General features: G+C 51.0%; 1 protein-coding gene across 3 annotated transcripts; it reads left to right on the top strand.

Annotated features, from left to right (window-relative positions):
- Window positions 1–1966: 1966 nt before the first annotated feature.
- On the top strand, window positions 1967–9628 carry Znf853 (zinc finger protein 853). Of its 3 annotated transcripts, none has more exons than XM_076923585.1 (4): window positions 2999–3115; window positions 3929–4049; window positions 4469–4567; window positions 5528–9628. In XM_076923585.1, the coding sequence occupies exons 2-4, from the start codon at window positions 4031–4033 to the stop codon at window positions 8248–8250; spliced, it is 2841 nt and encodes a 946-aa protein (XP_076779700.1). In that variant the 5' UTR covers window positions 2999–3115; window positions 3929–4030; the 3' UTR covers window positions 8251–9628. The 3 variants fall into 3 exon arrangements, with proteins under 3 accessions (XP_076779702.1, XP_076779700.1, XP_076779701.1); XM_076923586.1 differs by having other exon boundaries at window positions 3004–3115; window positions 3932–4049; XM_076923587.1 differs by lacking the exons at window positions 3929–4049; window positions 4469–4567 and adding an exon at window positions 1967–2504 and having other exon boundaries at window positions 2998–3115.
- Window positions 9629–20475: the final 10847 nt, after the last annotated feature.

Genomic DNA, 20475 nt, shown 5'->3' with positions numbered 1-20475 from the left:
GGGATAAGAGGATAGCAGGGGCTTGCTGCCTGCCAGCCTGGCTCCAGGTTTAGCGAGACACCCTGTCTCGAGGGGATAAGCTGAGAAATGCTGAGTAGCGGGCAGCCAACATCCTCCTCAGGTATGGGCACACTAGCACACACTTGCACTGTACACATACACCACAAACACACACACACACACACACACACACACACAATACACAGAGGATGCAAACACTAGGGCCTGAGGTCTCTGGAAGAGGCTCCCATCCACTTAAGGGAGGGGAAAGACATGCCTATCCTTTACCTGTCTGCTCAGCTGTGCTCACACTGCTGTCTGCCAGCCTGGCTCCACTTTCACAATAGAGGACAATCCAGTGCCTCTGGTTACCTGGCTGCCAGAAGCCCTTGTCACTCCAAATTACCCTGCCTCCAAAACTGGGTCCCTACTGTGTGCCCATAGCTCAGCGCATCGGCACTGGCCCTCTGCACACATTCCTCTTGTAAGCGGGGCTGTTGGTCTGCAAGTCAGGCATCCATCGATTTTTCCATCGATTTTCAAGGCAGGCTTGGGGATTCGGAGAACAGGACTATACTGTAAGCAGGGGGACAGGAAGAACTGGGCTGTGGTCCCAGGAAGGGCTCTTGTCCCTCTTTTGGGGACATCTCTTTGCCAGATCTTTGACTTTTTCAGAAGTTGGTTTTTTTTTTTTTTTTTTTCATTTATTTATTTCTGAGACAGTGTAGTACAGGCTGACCTCAGACTTGCTTATGTAGCCAAGGATGACCTTGGACTCCTAATCCTCCTGCTGAGTTCTGGAATTACAGGTACGTACCATGCTGTGGGTTGTGGGTTTTATGCACTACTGGAGACAGGGCTAACCTTGTCTCCTGCCTCTTTTCTTTTCTTTCTTTTTTGAGACAGGATTTCTCTGTAGCCCTGGCTGTCCTGGAACTCACTCTGTAGACCAGGCTGGCCTCGAACTCAGAAATCCGCCTGCCTCTGCCTCCCAAGTGCTGGGATTAAAGGCGTGCGCCACCACCGCCCGGCCCCTGCCTCTTTTCTACAGAACTGGAGCAATGCTTCTTATGTGAATTCCCCAGAAGCCTGTGATCTGCTAGTAAAGTTGAGTGAGGGGAAATGCAGATGGTCAGCTCAAGCCTCTTGGAAAAGAAGCACACACTCCCCAATTCCCATTCTTACTCTTACCCCCAGGCAGGAGACTTGTTACTTTGTTTGTTGACTTTTTACATCAAAAACTAGGGAAAGCCTTGGCTCAGACGCCCTGGGAGGGGGCCTCTCCACTCCCCTTGTCCTGGCTGGAAGCAGGGCCTCTGGCTACTGGAGAGAGCAAGAACCCAAAGAACTACCAGCAGGTCCTTCAGTCCCCGAGGGTATCCCTGATGGAGCTGTCACAATCTCTACCTGTCTATCTCTGCTAAATAAAGAGTCTGGGTTGGCTGTTCTGAACCTGCTGAGGTCAGGAAGGGGCTTCCCCATTAACTGGTTAAGAACATGCTAATTAGCCCCAATTTGTATCCCCAGTCAAGGGAAGGGCGCCCTGAAGCCACACCTATGCTTCAGAGGATATGGGAGTGTTGGCTGGGAACCCCCTTCCTCTTCCATGCATGCAGCCTCAGTGACAATCGCCAACCGTGGTGCACGGACACGCGCACCGCACCAGGCGATGCGTTGCGGGGCGTGCGCTGCGCCTAGCATCGGCGGACCCTGGGAAGCACGCAGGGCAGACCATCCTGTCCCCATCCCCACCCACACCTCTCCGGGGTGGCCCTGGTGAGTGGCCGGGTTGGGAAGGGTTAAGCCCACAGAGCTGACGGTGCGGCCTAGAGAGGCGGCGGCGACCATGGCTAAGGATAAGGCAGCGGCCACGGAGGTGGCGGCGGGGGCCGGGGCGCGGGGGCGCGGCGGGCGGGGGACAGGATGCGGATGCCGGGGGGACTTCCTGTGCCGGCCCCCCAGCGCCCCCGCCCCGGCCTGGCCGCTTCCCTCACGGACGCACAGCACGGGAGGGCGGGCGAGCGATCGGGAACCTGGCCGGGCCGTGGCGCCCGCCCCCCGCAGCCCCCCCTCCCCCGGCACCTGTGGCGGGTGATCATCCAGGACCCTTGTCACCCAGTTCCCACCGAGCCAACCTAGAGCCCTAGTTTGGGCCCTGCTGCGCGCCATGGGCCACCCGGACCAACCCTGATCCCTGCTTCGGATTTGGAGCCCTGCCTACCTTCCCTGTCCCTACGTGAGAGTCTCCACCAACTTCTGCCTGGGAACTCCACTCTGCACCTTGTCTTGGTCCAGGGCGACCTCCTCCGCTGCTCTGACAGCGACGACCCCGCAGAGTGCTGTAAAAGGTTCTCTCGGGGGTGGTCAGAGCCTCCGTGGCTCATTGTAGATGGAGGTACCTCCAGAAGGAGCGGGCTGAACGGCCGTGGCCTTCACCTTGTGGCCACTGGTGACCACACCTCCCCTAGCGCAGAGACTGCTGCCGGCGGCGGGAAATGTTCCAGGTGAGGCCTGGCGGGAGATCCTTGTAGGCAGGCAGAGCCGCTTCTCTAAGGAGGGCTTCTAAAGCCAGAGGGAGAAGTAGTCAGCTGGCATGGGGGTGTGGGGACTCCCGAATGTGCGGACCACTTCTTCAGAGTGGACTCAGGACAGAAGCACAGGCCTGTAGAAGGCTCCTGCCGTGGGCTACAGTGCTCTGGACACCTACCTTCCCAGGGACTTGAGGTAGCTTTTGAAGCCTGGGGGATGGTCATGCTTTGGAAGGGGACAAGGAACTGTGCCCAGGGCTACCCTCAGGCATGCCACAAGCTTCTTAGCCTTGGGACAGGTTAGTTCCCACAGTTATGTGTCAGTGTTGGGGCAAGAGGGCCACTGGTGAGAGGAGGTGAATCGCTGTGTACATCCATCAGATAGCAACCCTGCCTGTTCTGTTTAGGAATGGGGTTCAGCCACCACCGCCTCCCTTCTGAACAGCTTCCTTTACTCCTCTTAGCACAGCCTGCTCCGGGAGACCCTGGTGTGACCGCCAGGATGGAGCTGGGCCCAGCAACCCAGACTTTTGTGTTGGAGCTTCGATGTCTTGAGGATGGGGGTCCAGGGCCTGACACCCTCTCAGGTGAGGGTTGGGTGTGGAGACAATGGGGACTCCCAGCAAGGATTCTTTAGTTGAGTTGCAAGCTGGCACAGCCCAGACCACCACAGAAGGACCCCATGTGTGACCAGCATACTCACACCTGCTAACCCCAGCTACCTTGAAAGTTGACTTAGGGCCTGTTGAGGTGGCTGTTGGGCCAACGTCTTGCTGGAGAGAGAGACACCTTGACAGATTCAGTAGTCTCAGCCCTGACCCTGGGCTGGCTCTAACCGTCTCCCACCTGGGGCTGGAGGGTTTTTCTCTGTCTCTAATGCCTCAGACACTGGCTGAATGGCTTCTTTCCTGTCCTTACCTCTACCCTGGTCTCATTTCCTCAACATCTGTCTCCTTCCCTCCACCTGCCCCACAGAGGCTCTCAGGGTGTGGAGCTTCCCAGTCCCCTCCCTGAGACCCATGCAGGGGTGGGCAGCCTTTAAGGATGGACAGGAGTCAGTTTTCACATTCTGTGCTTTAAAGCGAGTGACAGTGTAGGGGACAGGCTTGAACAGAGTTGAGAGAACCAGGAAGAGCTGGTCATGGCGACACGTGACTGGAATCCCAGAACTTGCAAGGCTCAGGCAAGAGGGTCACAGTTTTACAGCTTGACCTGTTTAGTGATCTCCATGAGACACTATTGCACAGAGAGAGAGAGAGAGAGAGAGAGAGAGAGAGAGAAGAGAGAAGAGAGAAGAGAGAAAAGAGAGAATATATATCAGGAGAATTAGAATAGAACAATAAAAAACTGGGCTCTATGAATTGAACAAAGACTCTTTCTGCTTGTAAATTTAACTCTAGCAGGCATACACTTGAGGTGACATCTAACTACATGGTCAATAAAAGGCTTCTGTGGAAACTGCTGTCCCAGGAAGTCAGAGTGACCACGTGACCAAGCTAGACATGAGGAGATTCACACCAGGTGAGGTCTGTTCCTGCAGAGGAGGCCAGAGAGGCGTGTGTGAGAGGGCGCTGATCTGGCTCTAGGGACAGCGTCCCATAGCCATCTCCATCTACAACCAACACTGAGCTGCTCTGTATAAGTGTCTCTGAAAAAAGGAAAAAGTGTTCCAGGGGCTGGGGAGGCGGCTCAGTGGGGAAAATGTCTGTCCTACAAGGCTTGGGGACAAGAGTTTGAGTCCCCAGAATTCAAGTAGAAGCATTGTCATTCATGTCTGTAATTGGGGCGCTTCTGTGGTGAGGCAGGAGGTAGAGTCAGGAGGATGCTTGGATGCTTCAGGGCCAGCCGGCCTGGCTGGCCTGTGCAGCAGCAGACAAGAGACTCTGCCTCAAAATGGAAGGTCAGGTCCAACACCCAAGCCTGTCCTCTGACTCCTATAGGTGGGCTGCGGCACCTATGTTCCCACGAGCACATGAATGGATGGACACACATGCACATATACACAAGACACACAGATTTTACAAATGCATTCAACAAAGGTAAGATTAGAAACCTTGTTTTTGTAAAATATAATTACACGCAACTATCTCTGTATGTGTGTGAGATGTGTGGTGTGCATATGTGTATTCATGTTTCTTGTTTGCATTTGGGAGCTCGTGTGCATGGGTGTGTACGGACATGCGTGTATATGTATTTGGAGGGCCCACATTGATGTCAAGTCATACTTGATCATCCTTCCACCTCACTCATGGGACAGGGTCTCTGAATCTAACTCGGAGCTTATCTATATGGCTAATCTTGCTGTCCAGCTTCCTCTAGGGATCCCTTCTCTGCCCTCTGAGGCTGGAGTTACAGGTGGACTCCCGTGCCTGACTTTTCTGTTAACTTCTGAAGTAAAGACTCCCTACCTGACCCCCTAGCTTCCTTGATGCCTTAATGCTTTCTAGAAATGGCTTGTTATTCACAGACAAGGCAAATTTCCCTTATTCAAGGTGTGACTGTTGTCTGGGGTGGTGGCACACACCTTTAATCCTAGTCCTTGGGAGGCAGAGGCGGGCAGATTTCTGTGAGTTCAAGGCCAGCCTGGTCTGTAGAGTTAATTCTAGGAAGCCAGGAATCCTGTCTCAAAAAACCAGACAGACAGATAGATAGATAGATAGATAGATAGATAGATAGACAGACAGACAGTGTGACCATAAATGGGTTCAGAGTTCAGCCACTGGAATAGCTGGTCTCCCTGCACGAAGAGCTAAACACATTTCAGGGAATGGTGCTAGGAGTCCCAAGAGCTGAGCATGGGACTCATTTGAAGGGGGCTCAGTGGGAGTCTGAATGTGGTGATCAGGGGGACTCTGGGAATGTTTTCCTGTCGTTATTGCCACTTGATCTCACATTTTTGGGTTCCTACTCGAAGTCCCTTAGTGTATCTTCTTGGGGGTCTGGTCCAGATCACTGCCTTTCAATCCTTCTCTCCTGGCTTCCTGCCATTTCCACTACAGGTGGCAGTGGTGGGAATGAAAGCCAGGAGGAAGAAGAGGTTCAGGAGGGGAGCGGCCATCCTCAGCAGCCAGTGCTTGCAGCCTCAGTGGGGGCCTGTTACTATATTGAGCCAGAGCAGGAGGAGCCACAGGACTTGCGAGTGCCCAAATTAAAGCAGCAGCCAGAGCCAGAACAGCAGCCTGAGCACAGGCAGCTGCAAGAGCAGCAGCCTCAGCATCAACGGTTAGGATCCCAGCCAGAATTGCAACAGCAGCAAGATGGGCAACAGCAGCTGTCTCCGTCGCAGCAAGAACAACAGGAAAACCGGTCTATGCAGCATCAGCAGCCAGAACCACAGCTGCAGGTGGTGCAGTTGGGGAGACTTGAAGAAGAGCAACCTTTGTTGCTGCAGCCACATCAGACAATGCAGCTACCAGACCAAGCACAACAGCTGTTGCAACAGCAGCAAATTCTGCAGCAGCATCTTTTGCAGCAGCAAGTGCATGAACCTGCACCACAGCAGCAAGTGCAGGAACAACTGCCATTACAGCAGCCAGTGGAAGAGCAACAATCACAGCAGCAGCAGCTTCTCCAACAAGAGCAACTATTGGAAGAGCAGAGGCAGTTGCTGCTGCGGCATGTGCGAGATCAAGTATTGCAGTTACAGCAAGTGCGAGAGCAACAGTGTTTGCAACAGCAACAGCTGTTGCAGCAGCAGCAGCGGTTGCAAGAGCAACAGGAGCAGTTACAGCAACAGATGCTCCAACAGCAGCACCTGTTGCAGCAGCAGCAGGGACAGTTGCAACAGCAACACTTGCAACAGCAGATATTATTGCTGCAGCCACACGGACAGCTACAGCATCAGCTATTGCTGCAGCAACAGGCAGAGTTGCAGCAACAGCTGTTGCAGCAGCAACAGGCACAATTGCAACACCAACTATTGCTGCTGCAGCAGGAACAGTTACAGCAGCAGCAGTTGTTGCAACAGCAGCAGGAACAGCTGCAGCAGCACCAGCAGCTGCATTCTCCTCCACCACAGCCAGAGGAGGAAGAAGTGGAACTGGAGCTTATGCCAGTGGATGTGGGGTCTGAGCAGAAGCTGGAACAGCGGCGGCAGGAGCTGGAGAGGCAGCAAGAGCTGGAGAGGCTGCAGGAACAGCAGCAGCTGCAGCTAAAAATGCAGGAGCAGCTGCATCAACTGGAGCAGCACCTGGAGCAGCAGCAGCAGCTGGAGCAGCAGCTGGAGCAGCAGCTGCTGCAGCAGCAACACCTGGAGCAGCAGCTGCAGCAGCAACACCTGGAGCAGCAGCAGCAGCTGGAGCAGCAGCAGCAGCTGGAGCAGCAGCTGCAGCAGCAACACCTGGAGCAGCAGCAGCAGCTGGAGCAGCAGCATCAGCTGGAGCAGCAGCAGCTGGAGCAGCAGCATCTGGAGCAGCAGCAGCAGCTGGAGCAACAGCAGCAGCTGGAGCAGCAGCAGCTGGAGCAGCAGCACCTGGAGCAGCAGCAGCAACTGGAGCAGCAGCAGCACCTGGAGCAGCAGCAGCACCTGGAGCAGCAGCAGCACCTGGAGCAGCAGCAGCACCTGGAGCAGCAGCAGCACCTGGAGCAGCAGCAGCTGGAACAACAGGAAGTTCACTTGGAGCTGACACCAGTGGAGCTAGACACCCAGCAGCAGGAGCTGCAGCTGCATCTGGAGCAGCAGCAGCACCTGGAGCAGCAGCACCTGGAACAGCAGCAGCTGGAACAACAGGAGGTTCACTTGGAGCTGACACCGGTGGAGCTAGACACCCAGCAGCAGGAGCTGCAGCTGCATCTGGAGCAGCAGCAGCACCTAGAGCAGCAGCACCTGGAGCAGCAGCAGCACCTGGAGCAGCAGCAGCACCTGGAGCAGCAGCAGCACCTGGAGCAGCAGCAGCACCTGGAACAGCAGCAGCTGGAACAACAGGAGGTTCACTTGGAGCTGACACCGGTGGAGCTAGACCCCCAGCAGCAGGAGCTGCAGCTGCAGCTGACCTCTGTGCAGCCAGAGCTGCAACTGGAGCTGGTACCCGCTCCTGGAGGTGCAGCACCAGCTCCAGCCACCGTCGTGGTGACCCCTCCAGGTTATGTGGTGCTGCAAGAGCTCATGGTGCTGCCCGCTGTGGCCACACCCACTGTGGTGGCCATCCCGGGCCCTGCGGGGAGTGCGGCTCTGACTCCCGCCAGACAGCGGAGGAAGCGGCGAGCCCGGAACAGGCCGACCATCTGCACGGAGTGTGGCAAGGGTTTCAGCCGCAGCACGGACCTGGTGAGACACCAGGCCACGCATACTGGGGAGAGGCCGTATCTCTGCAGTGAGTGCGGAAAGAGCTTCTCCCAACATTCCAACCTGGTGACCCACCAGCGCATCCACACGGGCGAGAAGCCCTACGCCTGCACCTACTGCTCCAAGCGCTTCAGCGAGAGCTCAGCGCTCGTCCAGCATCAGCGCACCCACACGGGAGAGCGGCCCTATGTCTGCAGCGACTGTGGCAAGCGCTTCAGTGTCTCCTCCAACCTGCTGCGCCACCGTCGCACCCACTCAGGTGAGTGTCCCTACGTGTGCGAGGACTGCGGCGAGCGCTTCAGACACAAGGTGCAGATCCGCAGGCACGAGCGCCAGCTGCATGGGGCAGGGCGCTCCAGAGGCCTGGGCCTACTGCGGCCCTCCAGACCTGTGCCCTCAACAAGGAGCCAGCAGAACCCTGCATCTGGGAAGCACTGAGAGGTGTTAGCACCATCCACACACACCTGCTCTTAACCCCAGTTTGAGGTCTTTCTGGATATCTTTAATTATCCTTGGGAAAGGAAGACTTCCATCTTTTCCCAGACCCCTCCCCCCAAGCACCAAATTCACAGATTCACTCTCTTTGCAAAACCATCTCCAGGTGGGTGAGAGAGACTGCCTAACTTTATCCTTTCCTGGGAAAATAGGACTGAGAACTGGCTTGGTGGCAAACCACTCTTGAGGTGTGATGCAACCAAACACTAACCAGCAAGCGAAATGTGCAGTGTGTGAGAGAGCTCAGAATCAAATGGTTCATTCTGAAGGCTCAAGGAGAAGCTGGAAAGGGAGGTGCTGAGGAAGAACTCAGCCTACTAAACTGTCTGCCTAGCAGGAAGCCCTGGGTTTCATCTCCAGCACCAGACAAACCTGGTGTGTGGACGCATGTAATCCCAGCACTTGGGAGGTGGAGGCTGAGAGGTTCCAGGTCATTGTCAGATACATAGTGAGTGAGAGGATAGCCTGGGTTATACGAGACCCTGCCTCCAAAAACAAAACAAAACAAATAAACAAACAAAAAAACCAGTCTTCAGGTTGTCACAGTGCAGTGAACTTGGTCAAGGCAGTGAATTGTCATGACATAAATCTTGAAAGTATTTGTCAAGATGAAACGTGGAAGGGTAGGCGTAGTTCTGGTGCAGATGCCTGGCTTGCGCTCATAGACAAGGTCACGGTGGCAGTCCGGTCGGTGTGCAAATAAAAGCCAGAAGTCCTGCTCTGGTTGGAAGGTCAAACCTTCCTTCCCAGGGAGTTCAGACTACAGGCGTTAGAAGCTGATTTGGGGTCTCTTTTGGAATGTTGTTCCCAAGCCGTTTGTACGTCTTTGCTGTCCCCTGATGTAAGAGCCTATGGCGGAAGCAGAGATTTCCAAGAGCTTGTAAAGACCTTCAGGCAGCCCCGACCTAGCCTAAGCCACCTAGACCCAAGTGCTCAGCACCATATGACCCAGGAACCACAGTCTCCATGGCCACTCGATGGGGACGGGTAGCCAGAGGAGCCCCTACCTCCTGGCTGTGGGTATAGGGAAAATGTTGGGGACAAGGACTGGGGGGGGTCTCAGAAAGGCTGTAAGCCATGCTTATCAAATCACTTAGGGCAGCGGCTGTCTGAGCAGTACATGGTGTTGGAAGGTGTGCAATGTGGAGGAGGTCCCCAGCCACTTCCTGCCTTACTCAACCTTACTGCCCACCATGGCTACTTGGTTCCTGCCCTTTCTCTGCCCTCCCTGCAACTCCTTTAGTAACACAGCCTGCCAAATTTTATACATGTATTGGCAAGTGAGAAACAGAACTTGGAAAATAAAGTGGATAATACTGTGCGTCCGGTCTGTGATGTGAACTTCACATTTTATGCCTTGCCTGGAAACCTCTAATTGTGTTTGATTCTTTGAAACAGAGTCTCACAGAGCCCGGGCAAATTCTCTTGTTTGTTTAAAACAGTCTTGTGCAGCCTCCAGGCTGGCCTCAAATTCACTACAAAGCAGAAGATGGTCTAAAACTAACTTCTGATTCTCCTGCCTCTGCTTCCTGAGTGCTGGCATACAGGTGTGTACCAATTTCCTCGGTATAAGCGGTGCTGGGGATCGAACCTAGGGCGTTGTGCTTGTTAGGCAAGCAGTGTGAGCTGTATGCGCAGTCCCAAGTGAGAGTTTCAAAAAACAAAACAAAACAAAACAACAAAAAAAACATAGCCCAAGTCATCCTTGACCTTGCAATAATTCTCCTGCTCCAGCCAGGGTACTAAGATTACAGGCATGTGCCACCTCACACAGGGATTAGAACAAACCCGTGTGTGTGCATCTGTTTGAGGGGGAGGCGTGCATGTGTGACAGTGCACACAAGACAGCTTTGTGGAGTCAATTCCCTCTTTCTATCTTGATAGGGAAAGGATTGAATGCAGGAAGCCAAGCTTGTGCCTGCCCAACCCCCTTAATGTTTGAGACAGGGTCTCTCAACTGAACTTTGAGTCCATCCATTGGCTAGACTGGCTGGCTAGTGAGCTCCGTTGTCTCTGTACCCCTCCCCTCAGCTCTAACAGATATGTGTTACCACACCTGTCTTCTGTGTGGGTGCTGGGGACCTGAACTGGGGCCCTCCTGCTTGCACAAGTCCTATGTGGACTGAGCCATCCTCCTGGCTTAGAAGAAATCTTTCCAAGGATGAAAATGTGTGGGTGTAGGCTGGTGGTTCTCACCCTTCCTGATGCTATGACCCTATAATATATAGCCATTATATTAATCCCATTAATCCCAGCACTTGGGAGGCAGAGGCAGGCGGATTTCTGAGTTTGAGGCCAGCCTGGTCTACAGAGTTAGTTCCAGGACAGCCAGGGTTATACTGTGTCGTGGTGACCCCCCCCCCCAACGATAACATTATTTTCACTGCTACTTCCTAACTGTAACTTTGCTATTGTTATGGTTTGCAATGTGAATTCCCATCATGCAGGACATCTGATAGACAACCTCTGTAGAAAAAGTCATTGTACCCCACAGAAGGGTGGAGACCCACAGGTTGAGAACCTGTGATCCAGGCCAACACTCTGAGCAGGCTGCCTCTTAGCATGTTTTAAGATTTGTTGTTGTTTAGAGACAGGGTTTCTCTGTTTAGCCCTGGCTGTCCTGGACTTGCTTTGTAGACCAGGCTGGCCTCGAACCCACAGAGACTCACCTGCCTGCTTCTGCCCTCCCTGAGTGCTGGGATTAAAGGTGTGCACCACTACAGCTCTAAGATCTATTTTTATTCGTTTAAAAACATTTACTTATTTGTTTAATGGATACCAGTGCTTTATCTGCATGTACACCTGTAGGCCAGAAGAGGGCATCAGATCTCCTTACAGATGGCTGTGAGCCACCATGTGGTTGCTGGGAATTGAACTCAGGACCTCTAGAAGAGTAGACAGTGCTCTTAACCACTGAGCCATCTGTCCAGCCCTACTTTTATTGTCTTTAACCATATGTAGGTGTGTGTGTGTGTGTGTGTGTGTGTGTGTGTGTGTGTGCGCGCACACACATGGATGCAGGTGGTGCCCAGAGAGGCTGGAAGTGCCAGGTCCCCTGGAGCTGGGGTTATAGAGGGTGTGAGCTGCCGAGGAGGATGCTGGGAATCAAACTCAAGTTTCCTGGAAGAGCAGCAAGTGTTCTTTACCACTAAGCCAGATCTCCAGTTTCCTCTGAACAAATTTGAAAAGTGGGTCCCTCTTGGTGGCTCACCCCACTGCAGGTCGCAGGGCTGCTAGGAAGAGGGTGAGCTAGACCTTACGTCCCTTCAGCTCCTTGCATCAACAAGGGCTCTGCCTAAGCCCTCCACCTGCAGATCTGTGTGTTTGTTAGTGTGCCACACCCTGTGTGCGGAGGTGAGAAGACAGGTTCAAGGGTTGCTTCTCTCCTTCCACCAACTAACTGGATCCCAGAGATCACACTGGGGTTGTCAGGCTTTACCACTGAGCAGTCCTACCAGCCCCTCCTTTTGGTTTTAGCCAAAAATGTTAGAACTGAGTGAGTCTTTAACTTGACTGAACCGAGGCTACCCCCATTCATGTGCCTTTATCCATCACATACATTCTGGTCCTGTTTTTTTGCCCTTGATGCTGGCAGCAGATGAGACCTGTCCAAGACACACTTGGGAGAAATGAAAGCCAAAGGCAGAGACGGGGTGGGGGTGGGGCAGGGTTTGGGGGATTTTCCAGGTTTGGCGGCATACACTTGTAATCCCAGCACTTGGGAAGCATATGCAGAAGGAGAGTGAGTTCAAGGGCAGCCTGGGCTATATAGCAAGCTCTTGTCTCGTAAAAAGTGGGAGGAAGGCAGCCAGACATGGTAGTTCATGCCTATAATCCCAGCACTTTGGATGCTGAAGGAGAATCCAGAGTTGGAGGCTAGCCTGGGCTACATAGTGACACTGTATATCAAAAAGAAAAAGATCTGCCAGGCAGTGGTGGTGCACACCATTAATCCCAGCACTTGGGAGGCAGAGGCAGGCGGATTTCTGAGTTTGAGGCCAGCCTGGTCTACAGAGTTAGTTCCAGGACAGCCAGGGTTATACAGAGAAACTTGTCTTGAAAAACAAAACAAAGAAAGAAAGAAAGAAAGAAAGAAAGAAAGAAAGAAAGAAAGGAAGGAAGGAAAAAGAACATTTAAACAGTGTGAGTAGAGAACCTGTGTCACCCAAGAGAAGCAGAAGGCAGCAGCAAAAAGAAACACAATGTTGTTTCCAAAGTACTGTTACATTATAGTGAGATTCAGAGACTTGCAAAAGCCGTGGACACACCACCCCCTTGCTCTTTGTTTAAAAGGCTTCCAGAGATGAGAAAATGTCACCCCACCCAACCCCTGACTTCTGAGTGCTGTGGTCTGAGGTGAAACTTAAAGCTTTGTTGATGTTGGACAAGGGTCTACCTCTAAGCCACGCCCCCACAGCCCCCATTGAGAGACTCCAGGCAGGAGGTTCACCACTGAGCCACACCCCAGCCCCTCACTGGGGGGATTCTAGGCAGGGGCTCTACCACTGAGCCACACCCCAGCCCTTCACTGGGGGATTCTAGGCAGAGGCTCTACCACTGAGCCATGTGAGTTCTGGGCAGTGAGGACCCTACCACTGAGCCAGGAACCCCATCCTCTTCTTATTTTGAAACATGATTTTACCCAGGTTGGCCTGAAACTTTCTTTGTAGCCCAGGGAAGCCAAGGGCCCCTGTCTCAACCTCCTGAGGGCATGTACCATCACACCCAGCCCCCAACAACTATTTTCCCCTTGCTTTTAAAAACAATAGCTGGTAGAGTGCTGAGTGGTTAGCTGGAAATGAACAGAGTAGAACTTAAATTGTTCCCTGTTAAAGGAGGCCTAGTCCCTAGACCCCTATCTCAAGGAGATGTCTGCTCTGAGGGTGACACCCTTGCTCTGCCTGTACTGTGGCTTACATTGGGCTGTTCTGTTACTGCTCACCTCAACCTTGACAGGTTGTCACACACTCTCTAGAAGGGAATAATTTTATTTTATTTTTTAAATAAATGTGTGTGTGTGTGTGATGTGTCATCACCACATGTGTGCAGGTGCCTACAGAGGCCAGCACTGGAACTGCAATTACAGGTGGCTGTGAGCAGCCCAATGTGTGTGTTGGGGGGTGGGGAGAGATGGACCAGACTTCAGTCTGGAAGAACAGTAAGAGTAATATCGCTGGCTGATTCTGAAGGGGGGGGGAAGGACTGGGAACTAACTCTCTCTCTCTCTCTCTCTCTCTCTCTCTCTCTCTCTCTCTCTCTCTCTGTGTGGTGTGTGTGTGTGTGTGTGTGTGTGTGTGTGTGTGTGTGTGTAATGGAGACCTCAGGCAATGGGTGATAGAGGTGAGAATGACTTCTCTGGAGGCAAGCTTCATTGAGCAGCTCCTTTAATTGGGGAGAGCAGAGGCTATTTCAGCCTTTGGGGTGAGCGTACTGGGAATGCCTCCTTTGTGTGAAGCAGAATTCCAGGTATTTGCCGGATATGACTTTATAAGGAAAGGGGAAGTTTAACCTGGCTGCAACTATGTGACCTCCTCTGGTGGTGACGAAGGTGGGGGTCACAGGACTGTGTGCACTGGGACATGCAGGCCAGGGTTGGGGCAGGGAGGGAGTGGTCCTCACTCCTACTGCTCTCGAGACGAGATTTCCCACATTGGACATGACTTGACCCCGCTCCTGCTCCAGACTGGCTCTTCCCAGTTCCATGGTGCCCAGGCCCCACAGAAAGGAATTGTTTGAAAGCAATTGCATCCAAACAATATGGATGAAATCTAATGGACTTCAAAAAGGAAAATAGACATTTTTGGCACTAATGCAATTCCCATGTCTCTCATATGTGTGTGTGTGTGTACACTTATATATGTATATTTATATATAGATATAGATATATATGTATACACACAGTATGTACAAGGAAAAGGACACTGAAGTCCTCAAATACACTCATGCAGCAGCTAGCTGGCCAGGCGGCACAGCCTCTCATCCAGGCTGTCTGAAACTTGAATCTGGAGGATGGCCAGTTCAAGGCAAGCCTGGGCTATGGAGAGACAGCTCACCATTCCTGCTGTCACCTCCTTAATGCCTGCGCTGCCCTCCACAGTGGCCTCTGTCAGTGACAGCACAGGAAGGAGCCAGTCATTTCGGTACATCTGAGCTTCTGAGAGTCGAGGGATAACTCAGTTCACATACAGTAGCTTTGGGCTGACTCTGAGTCTGCTGGAGTCCCCCAGATGAACTATCTGTCCTTCAGAAGCCACCTATACACCCTGGCTGAGTAGTACTGTTGTGTGACAAAACTCTTCCTGGGGAGACACAACACATATATCTCCTCACCCTAGGTAAGGGATCCCACAACAGACAAAAGCACAGATGCCACCAAAGTCCAACCTCGGGCACCAATGAGTATTATTGAGGTAACTTACAGGAATATGGGTGAAAGGTTGCTTACAGGAGCAGAAATGACTCAATGACAGCTACATTACTAAAGCCCACCTCAGTATGGGTGACAGCTCACAAAGCTCAGAACCTAGAGTACACTGTACAGCCTGCAGGCAGCTCAACAGGCTTGAGAGTAACCTTTCCAAGTGATTCTGGTCTAAACCTCTTCCAGGCAGCTTAGCTGGTTTCTGCTTCTTCCTAGAAGCTGGTCTGGTCTTATGTCTTTGAAGCTCACCTTTCCTGAGCCTTCTTCGCTGGTCTATTCTAGTAGCCACAGAGGGAACTTTCAGCTTTTATTGCTTACTCTGACAAGAAGGGGTTTAGTGAATTTAGTCAGTTTCAGGAACTTCCTGAAGCTATTTTGAGGTGTTTGTTGTTGGTGTACTTTTTTTTGGTTACTTTACTGGCTCTATTGTTTACCACCCTTCCAACCCAACACACACACACACACACACACACACACACACACACACGTGTGCACTATGCAGAACAGTTTGCAATAGTAGCTTTCATAAGACTAGAGCTTTACATTTTCAAATGAGTTACATATGTACAATACATTAAGGAAGAGATGAAACATATATATATACACACACACACACACACGTACACACATATATACTATATACATATATATAGTATGTTATAGCAAATATAACCTTAAATTTCTATTAAAAATCCATACCAATGTAAAATATACGAGACTTCTTGTTGTTTCTTTAGTGTAAAAGGAGATACAATAATTTTTTACTCCCTATACCCGCCCCTCTTTTCCTTTTATCCCTATATGGCTATGCAGAGAACCAAATGCTCTTCAGATCAGTGGGGTTTTTATTGTTGTTATTTTTTATAACCTGGTTATTCTCGTCTGCTCTTATCTGAAACTTCTCAGACTTTTTGCTTTTGAGCCTCAAGCTGGGGTCCCAAAGCCAGTTCCTGACAGTAGGAGAATACTTTGCGTGTCCCTCCTGGACCTGCACTCACCTGTGCAATGGCGCCTTTTACCATACTTTACCTTCCCAGAGGACGGAATGTTTTAATCCAGGAAACTGTTACACAATACCTTTCCACTTCTGAAGTGATCCCTGAGACTTGGAGGGGCTAGCTATACATGTCCACCCCCTAAGAAATGGCCACCATACCAAGGTGACAGTCCCTTGCTCTCAGGAGCTTCACCAGTGGTTGAACTGGGGGTGGCAGCAACAGTTTCCCATGGGCTAAATTCACGTCTAGAAGGCAGTTTGACTGGTGCGTCACATTCATCTAAAATTAAAAAAAAAAAAAAAACCATAGAAGTTGCTTCCCCACTGGGACCTATGATCCCCCAGCTACAGGATTTTTGTCCTGGCTTACAGTTCTACACATGAACTCTGTCCTGTGGAGTGGGACTTAAATCCAACTGGAAGGCCGTTGGCCTTACCTGACATAGCCCAGCCACAATGGCACAAGCCATCACATCCTGCCAGGCTTGTTGGTGTTTAAGCATGAAGGGTCTATAGCCAAGTGGAAATGTTGGTTACTGTTCTTCACCAGCAGACCGCATGGTCCCCTCTGCCACTACGAAAGCCAGGCAGCAGGGTGGGAGCTTCCAGTTCAGGTCCAGCTTAATTTCTCTATGTCTGTCAGTCAAAGCATCCACACGCAGTGTCTTCAGTCGCAGGGTTTCACCCTCTGATTCTGGCACACAAGCAACAGCAGCAGCGAAGGCATTTTTGGTTTATGAGACCTCAAGGGCGTCCTTAGCCAACAACTCACGGGGAGGTCGCCCACCCCGGCCCTGGGGTTTTCATAACATTATGCCTCCGGGAGTGTCCTTTTTCACCTGCGTAGGGTTGTAAGGCAGGGGAGAGCACCATCACACCTAGTTGCCTCTCCAGTGACTTTCCAAATCTACAAAACACTCAGAGGTTAACATCATGGCATCTATGTAACAAAACCTTTCCCAGGGGATGTCCAGGACAAGGCAACACCCTGAATCACTATCCCATTACCAAGATAACCCCGACGAAACGCTCTGAAGGGGTCTAAGGTCTATTGTCACCTGTTCTCAGCAATTTCAAGTGAGCCCAGTGGTTCACCACTAACAAGGTAGGTCTAAGACAGCACAGATATTCCATCCATATGTATGACTTGTTTCCTCCACAGGTCAAGGTTGGGTACAACGAATGGGTAAGTGGTCTAACCTAATTACCTCCTTATAACCTTCAGTCATCCTCTCTGAGCCGGTATGTTTCCATATCCTGGAGCTCTTCCATGGAGCCTCCCTACATTTCTCCACCCCTGATAAACTCAGTGGCCCTCAATTAATCTACCCGGACCTACGCAGTGCCAAAGGTGAGTGTGACCCTGCCTTTCCTTGCTGTTCCTGCTGGCTCCCTGGGTCAGAGTAGCCCTGGGTTGCCACTGTAACTTTTCACATCTGACTGTTCTGGGAGAAGCCCTGGCTGGACAAACTATCTCCATCCCTAGAATAACCTTTTGGCATCCTCCTTAGTCTGGGGAGATGATCACCCACCCCTGGAGCAGGCTAATCGTCTTCACTTGTATTGATCTGTCATGCGTGTCACCTATGAACTGCTCTGCAGGCCTTAAACTTTATGCTCTTCTAGAAGTTCCTCGGCACACAGTTTGGCTTTCTACCGTTTTTTTTTTTTTTTTTCTCTCCAGCTTGGACACAAACATTGCGGAGTTTGTGAGTAGCCCAGACAGACCTGTTCCTCCATGTTACCGTTTCACTGTCTCCTCTAGGCTGTGTTCTTACTTTATGGACTCTCTCCACGTGCTGCTCTAAGTCACTAAGTCTAAAGCCGTTCCTACTCCAAAAACATCTTGCCCTACCCACAGACGCAGCAAGGCTGCTAACACTGCATGCCAGCCTCAACATTCCTGCCCAGATCGGCATTTCCCGTGATGCCTCTGTGAACACAGGTCTATCTGCCCCAGTGAACTGGGGTTCAAACACAGCCTCGCTTGTTTCTGATTTCCTCCACAGCATCTGCCCCTAACCTCTGACAGAGACAGCCAAGTCTGTTTCTGTCATTTCCTAATGGCTCTGATAAGCCAGTCTGTCGGGAACCAATTTCCTTGACACTGTCTTGGGTTATGAAGTCTTTTTTTTTTTTTTTTCACTACGCAAAGATAACTTTTTTAAAACAAAAGGAAAGATGTGCAATGAGAATAATCAGAAGACCCTGTGTTGGCAAACCTCTTTTCATTAACAACCTTGACCTCAAATGGATCCTTCAACATCAAACTCAAGTAAAATCCCTAAGGATGTTTCATAAATTATTCACAGGACATGCATTTATGAAATGCTCAGGTAAGAGTCTAGCTGTCTTGTGGAAACTGTGAGCAAGCTACAGAATAAATGGTTGGCCTTACGTAATTTTGTTAAGGGTAAACCTTACACAATGTTAAGAAACACTTTATAATGGTGTACACTGATAACACAGGGTACGGAAGTAGAAAGTTGTCAAAGAGCGAATGATCACATGTGACGTCTAATTTTTGCAGATCTCTGGGTTACTTAAAACTAGCAATGGAATATGCTCCCTAGGGGCAGCCTGGCTCTTCTCCTCTATCCACAGCTCACAGTGACCCCTGGAATTTCCAGGTGCTCACCAACCAGATAAAGAACCTAGAATCTTCAGTTTATAAAAGGCATGGTAAATTTGCCTTTCTATTTTCAACACAGAGAAAGGAACAAGAAAAGTATAATATCCTTCGGACAGTTCCCTCTTTTCTAGTTTTCTTTCTGTTAATCTTCAGGATCTTTTGGCTTTCATGTCATCGTGTCCTCCTCCACTGCCTTCTCCTCCTCCATTGTTGTCACCATCATCGTTGTCACCATCGACATCATCATCGTCTCTGTTGCACACACTCTTGTTTAGGGTACAGTACATCACATCCCTGAGCCATTGCAGATACGTCTTTCTTATGCTGTTTCTGTCCTCTTCAGAGGCATTGGACAGAGGCAATCAGCAACTGTGGCTCATGGGATTGTGTCCATATGCTCCAGATCAGAACTGAAGGGTTTCTCGCCAGATCTGAGTCCCTCCAAGGGGAGATCACAGCAGCAGATCCAAGATCAGGGTCAGATGCACATCTACTACGATGCTGCCCAGGTTAGAGCTCCTGGGAGCCCTGCTTCCTCTGGGTTTTGTGAGATTGGGTGCAGACCTGCCGCCCTGGATCTGCTCAGTGCTCCGGCGCAGACCAGAAGGCGGGTTATGAAGTCTTTAGGAGGGACAGGAAGTCACACTGCTCAGTGTGCCTGCCTCTACAGCAGCCAGTCTCATCCCATCCATCCCCAAGTCCCACAGTGTGAGAAGCCAGGCTGCGACGGGCTCTTTCATTGCTTATTTAAAAGTCTCCCCCAGTTCCAGCAGCTCAGGCATCAATGATTGCAGGTTCTTGCCCTGGACCACTGTTACTGCCCCGATCTGTGTCATAGAGTAAGGACTTTTCTTTTCTTTCTTTCTTTCTTTCTTTCTTTCTTTCTTTCTTTCTTTCTTTCTTTTTTTTTTTTTTCTATTAAAACTCAGACCTGAGGGGTAAATTCTGTTGCGTTTGCCCTGTTTTCTTCATCCTCACTGAATCTTCCCTGGGTTCCAAGTCCTTGGATCCCAACAAGGACTCTTGAGGACAGCTCTAACGTGAATTCCCTTTTCACTCCAGGCCTTCAGAAGGGTCAAACCAACGCCCCCGCCTCACCTTCTCATTTATCCAGTTGCTCACCAGGACAGAGGCGAATGTGGAAGATGCTGTCGCCATCTCTCCTGATGCAGTTCTTCCTTTACACAATCGAATTCCTGCTTGGCCGCTGTCTCAGCCTCAGATGCATTCCTAACCACGAACAACAGTAGCTTTAAACCCCTGATGCTGCTGGCCACAATCCCGACTCTTGTGCACTACTTGCAAAATTTGCAAAATTTCCTCTAAGCCTTCAGCTGTTTTCAGGGCATCTCCATACTCACGTGGTGACCGCCACTCATAAAGCAGGCGTGCCACCCCATACCACAGAGATGAAGGGCGCCATCCTGAGTTTCTCCCCAAAGACACTAGTAATCCTGATGGTTCTGCCGTAGTTGCATGTCTCACCACCCATAGTAAGAACCATGCAGCCAGTGTCACACCCAAAGTCACACTAACACACACCACACAAGAAAGGACAGCTCTGTTGGAATTTCCTCTGCAGATGCTCCCCCATCTCTGGTTGCTCAGCAACAGCCTCAGTTGCATCCCTTATTACCCATAGACAGGACCGTGCACTGATTCCTCCCCAACTCATCTTTGGTTCTATTATGTCCCTGTCCTGTCTGGACACCAATTATGATGTATAACAAAACGTTTCCCGTGCAGATACAACACATACATCTTCTCGTCCCAGATAAGGATCCCATGACAGCCCAAAGGAATGATACCACTGGAGTCCAATCTGGTGAAGCAATGAATTTTATTAGGGTTACTTAGAGGGTTGTGGGAGAGGGGTTACTTACAGGAGCAGAAATGACTCAAAAACAGCTGTAAGGGTGACAGCTCACAAAAGCTGGGAACCTGGAGCACACTGCACAGCCTGCAGGCAGCTCAACAGGTTGAAGAGCGGCCTTTCGGAGTGACTCAGTCTAAAGCTCTTCTAGGCTGCTCGATGGTTTCTGCTTCTTCTTTGCAGCTTGTCATGTCTGGGAGTCTTCCTTCTGAGGGTACCTCTCAGCTTTAATTGTTTACTCTGGC

This window comes from Arvicanthis niloticus, chromosome 24, assembly GCF_011762505.2.
Source record: "Arvicanthis niloticus isolate mArvNil1 chromosome 24, mArvNil1.pat.X, whole genome shotgun sequence".
Classification (NCBI taxonomy): Eukaryota; Metazoa; Chordata; class Mammalia; order Rodentia; family Muridae; genus Arvicanthis; species Arvicanthis niloticus.
This window is presented reverse-complemented; position numbering and strand designations above follow the sequence as displayed.

Excerpts from the sequence above, each read along its gene's own strand:
- Znf853 (XM_076923587.1), top strand. Across the intron at positions 3,116-5,527 it reads AGGGCCTGACACCCTCTCAG|GTGGCAGTGGTGGGAATGAA; the intron begins GTGAGGGTTGGG and ends TTTCCACTACAG.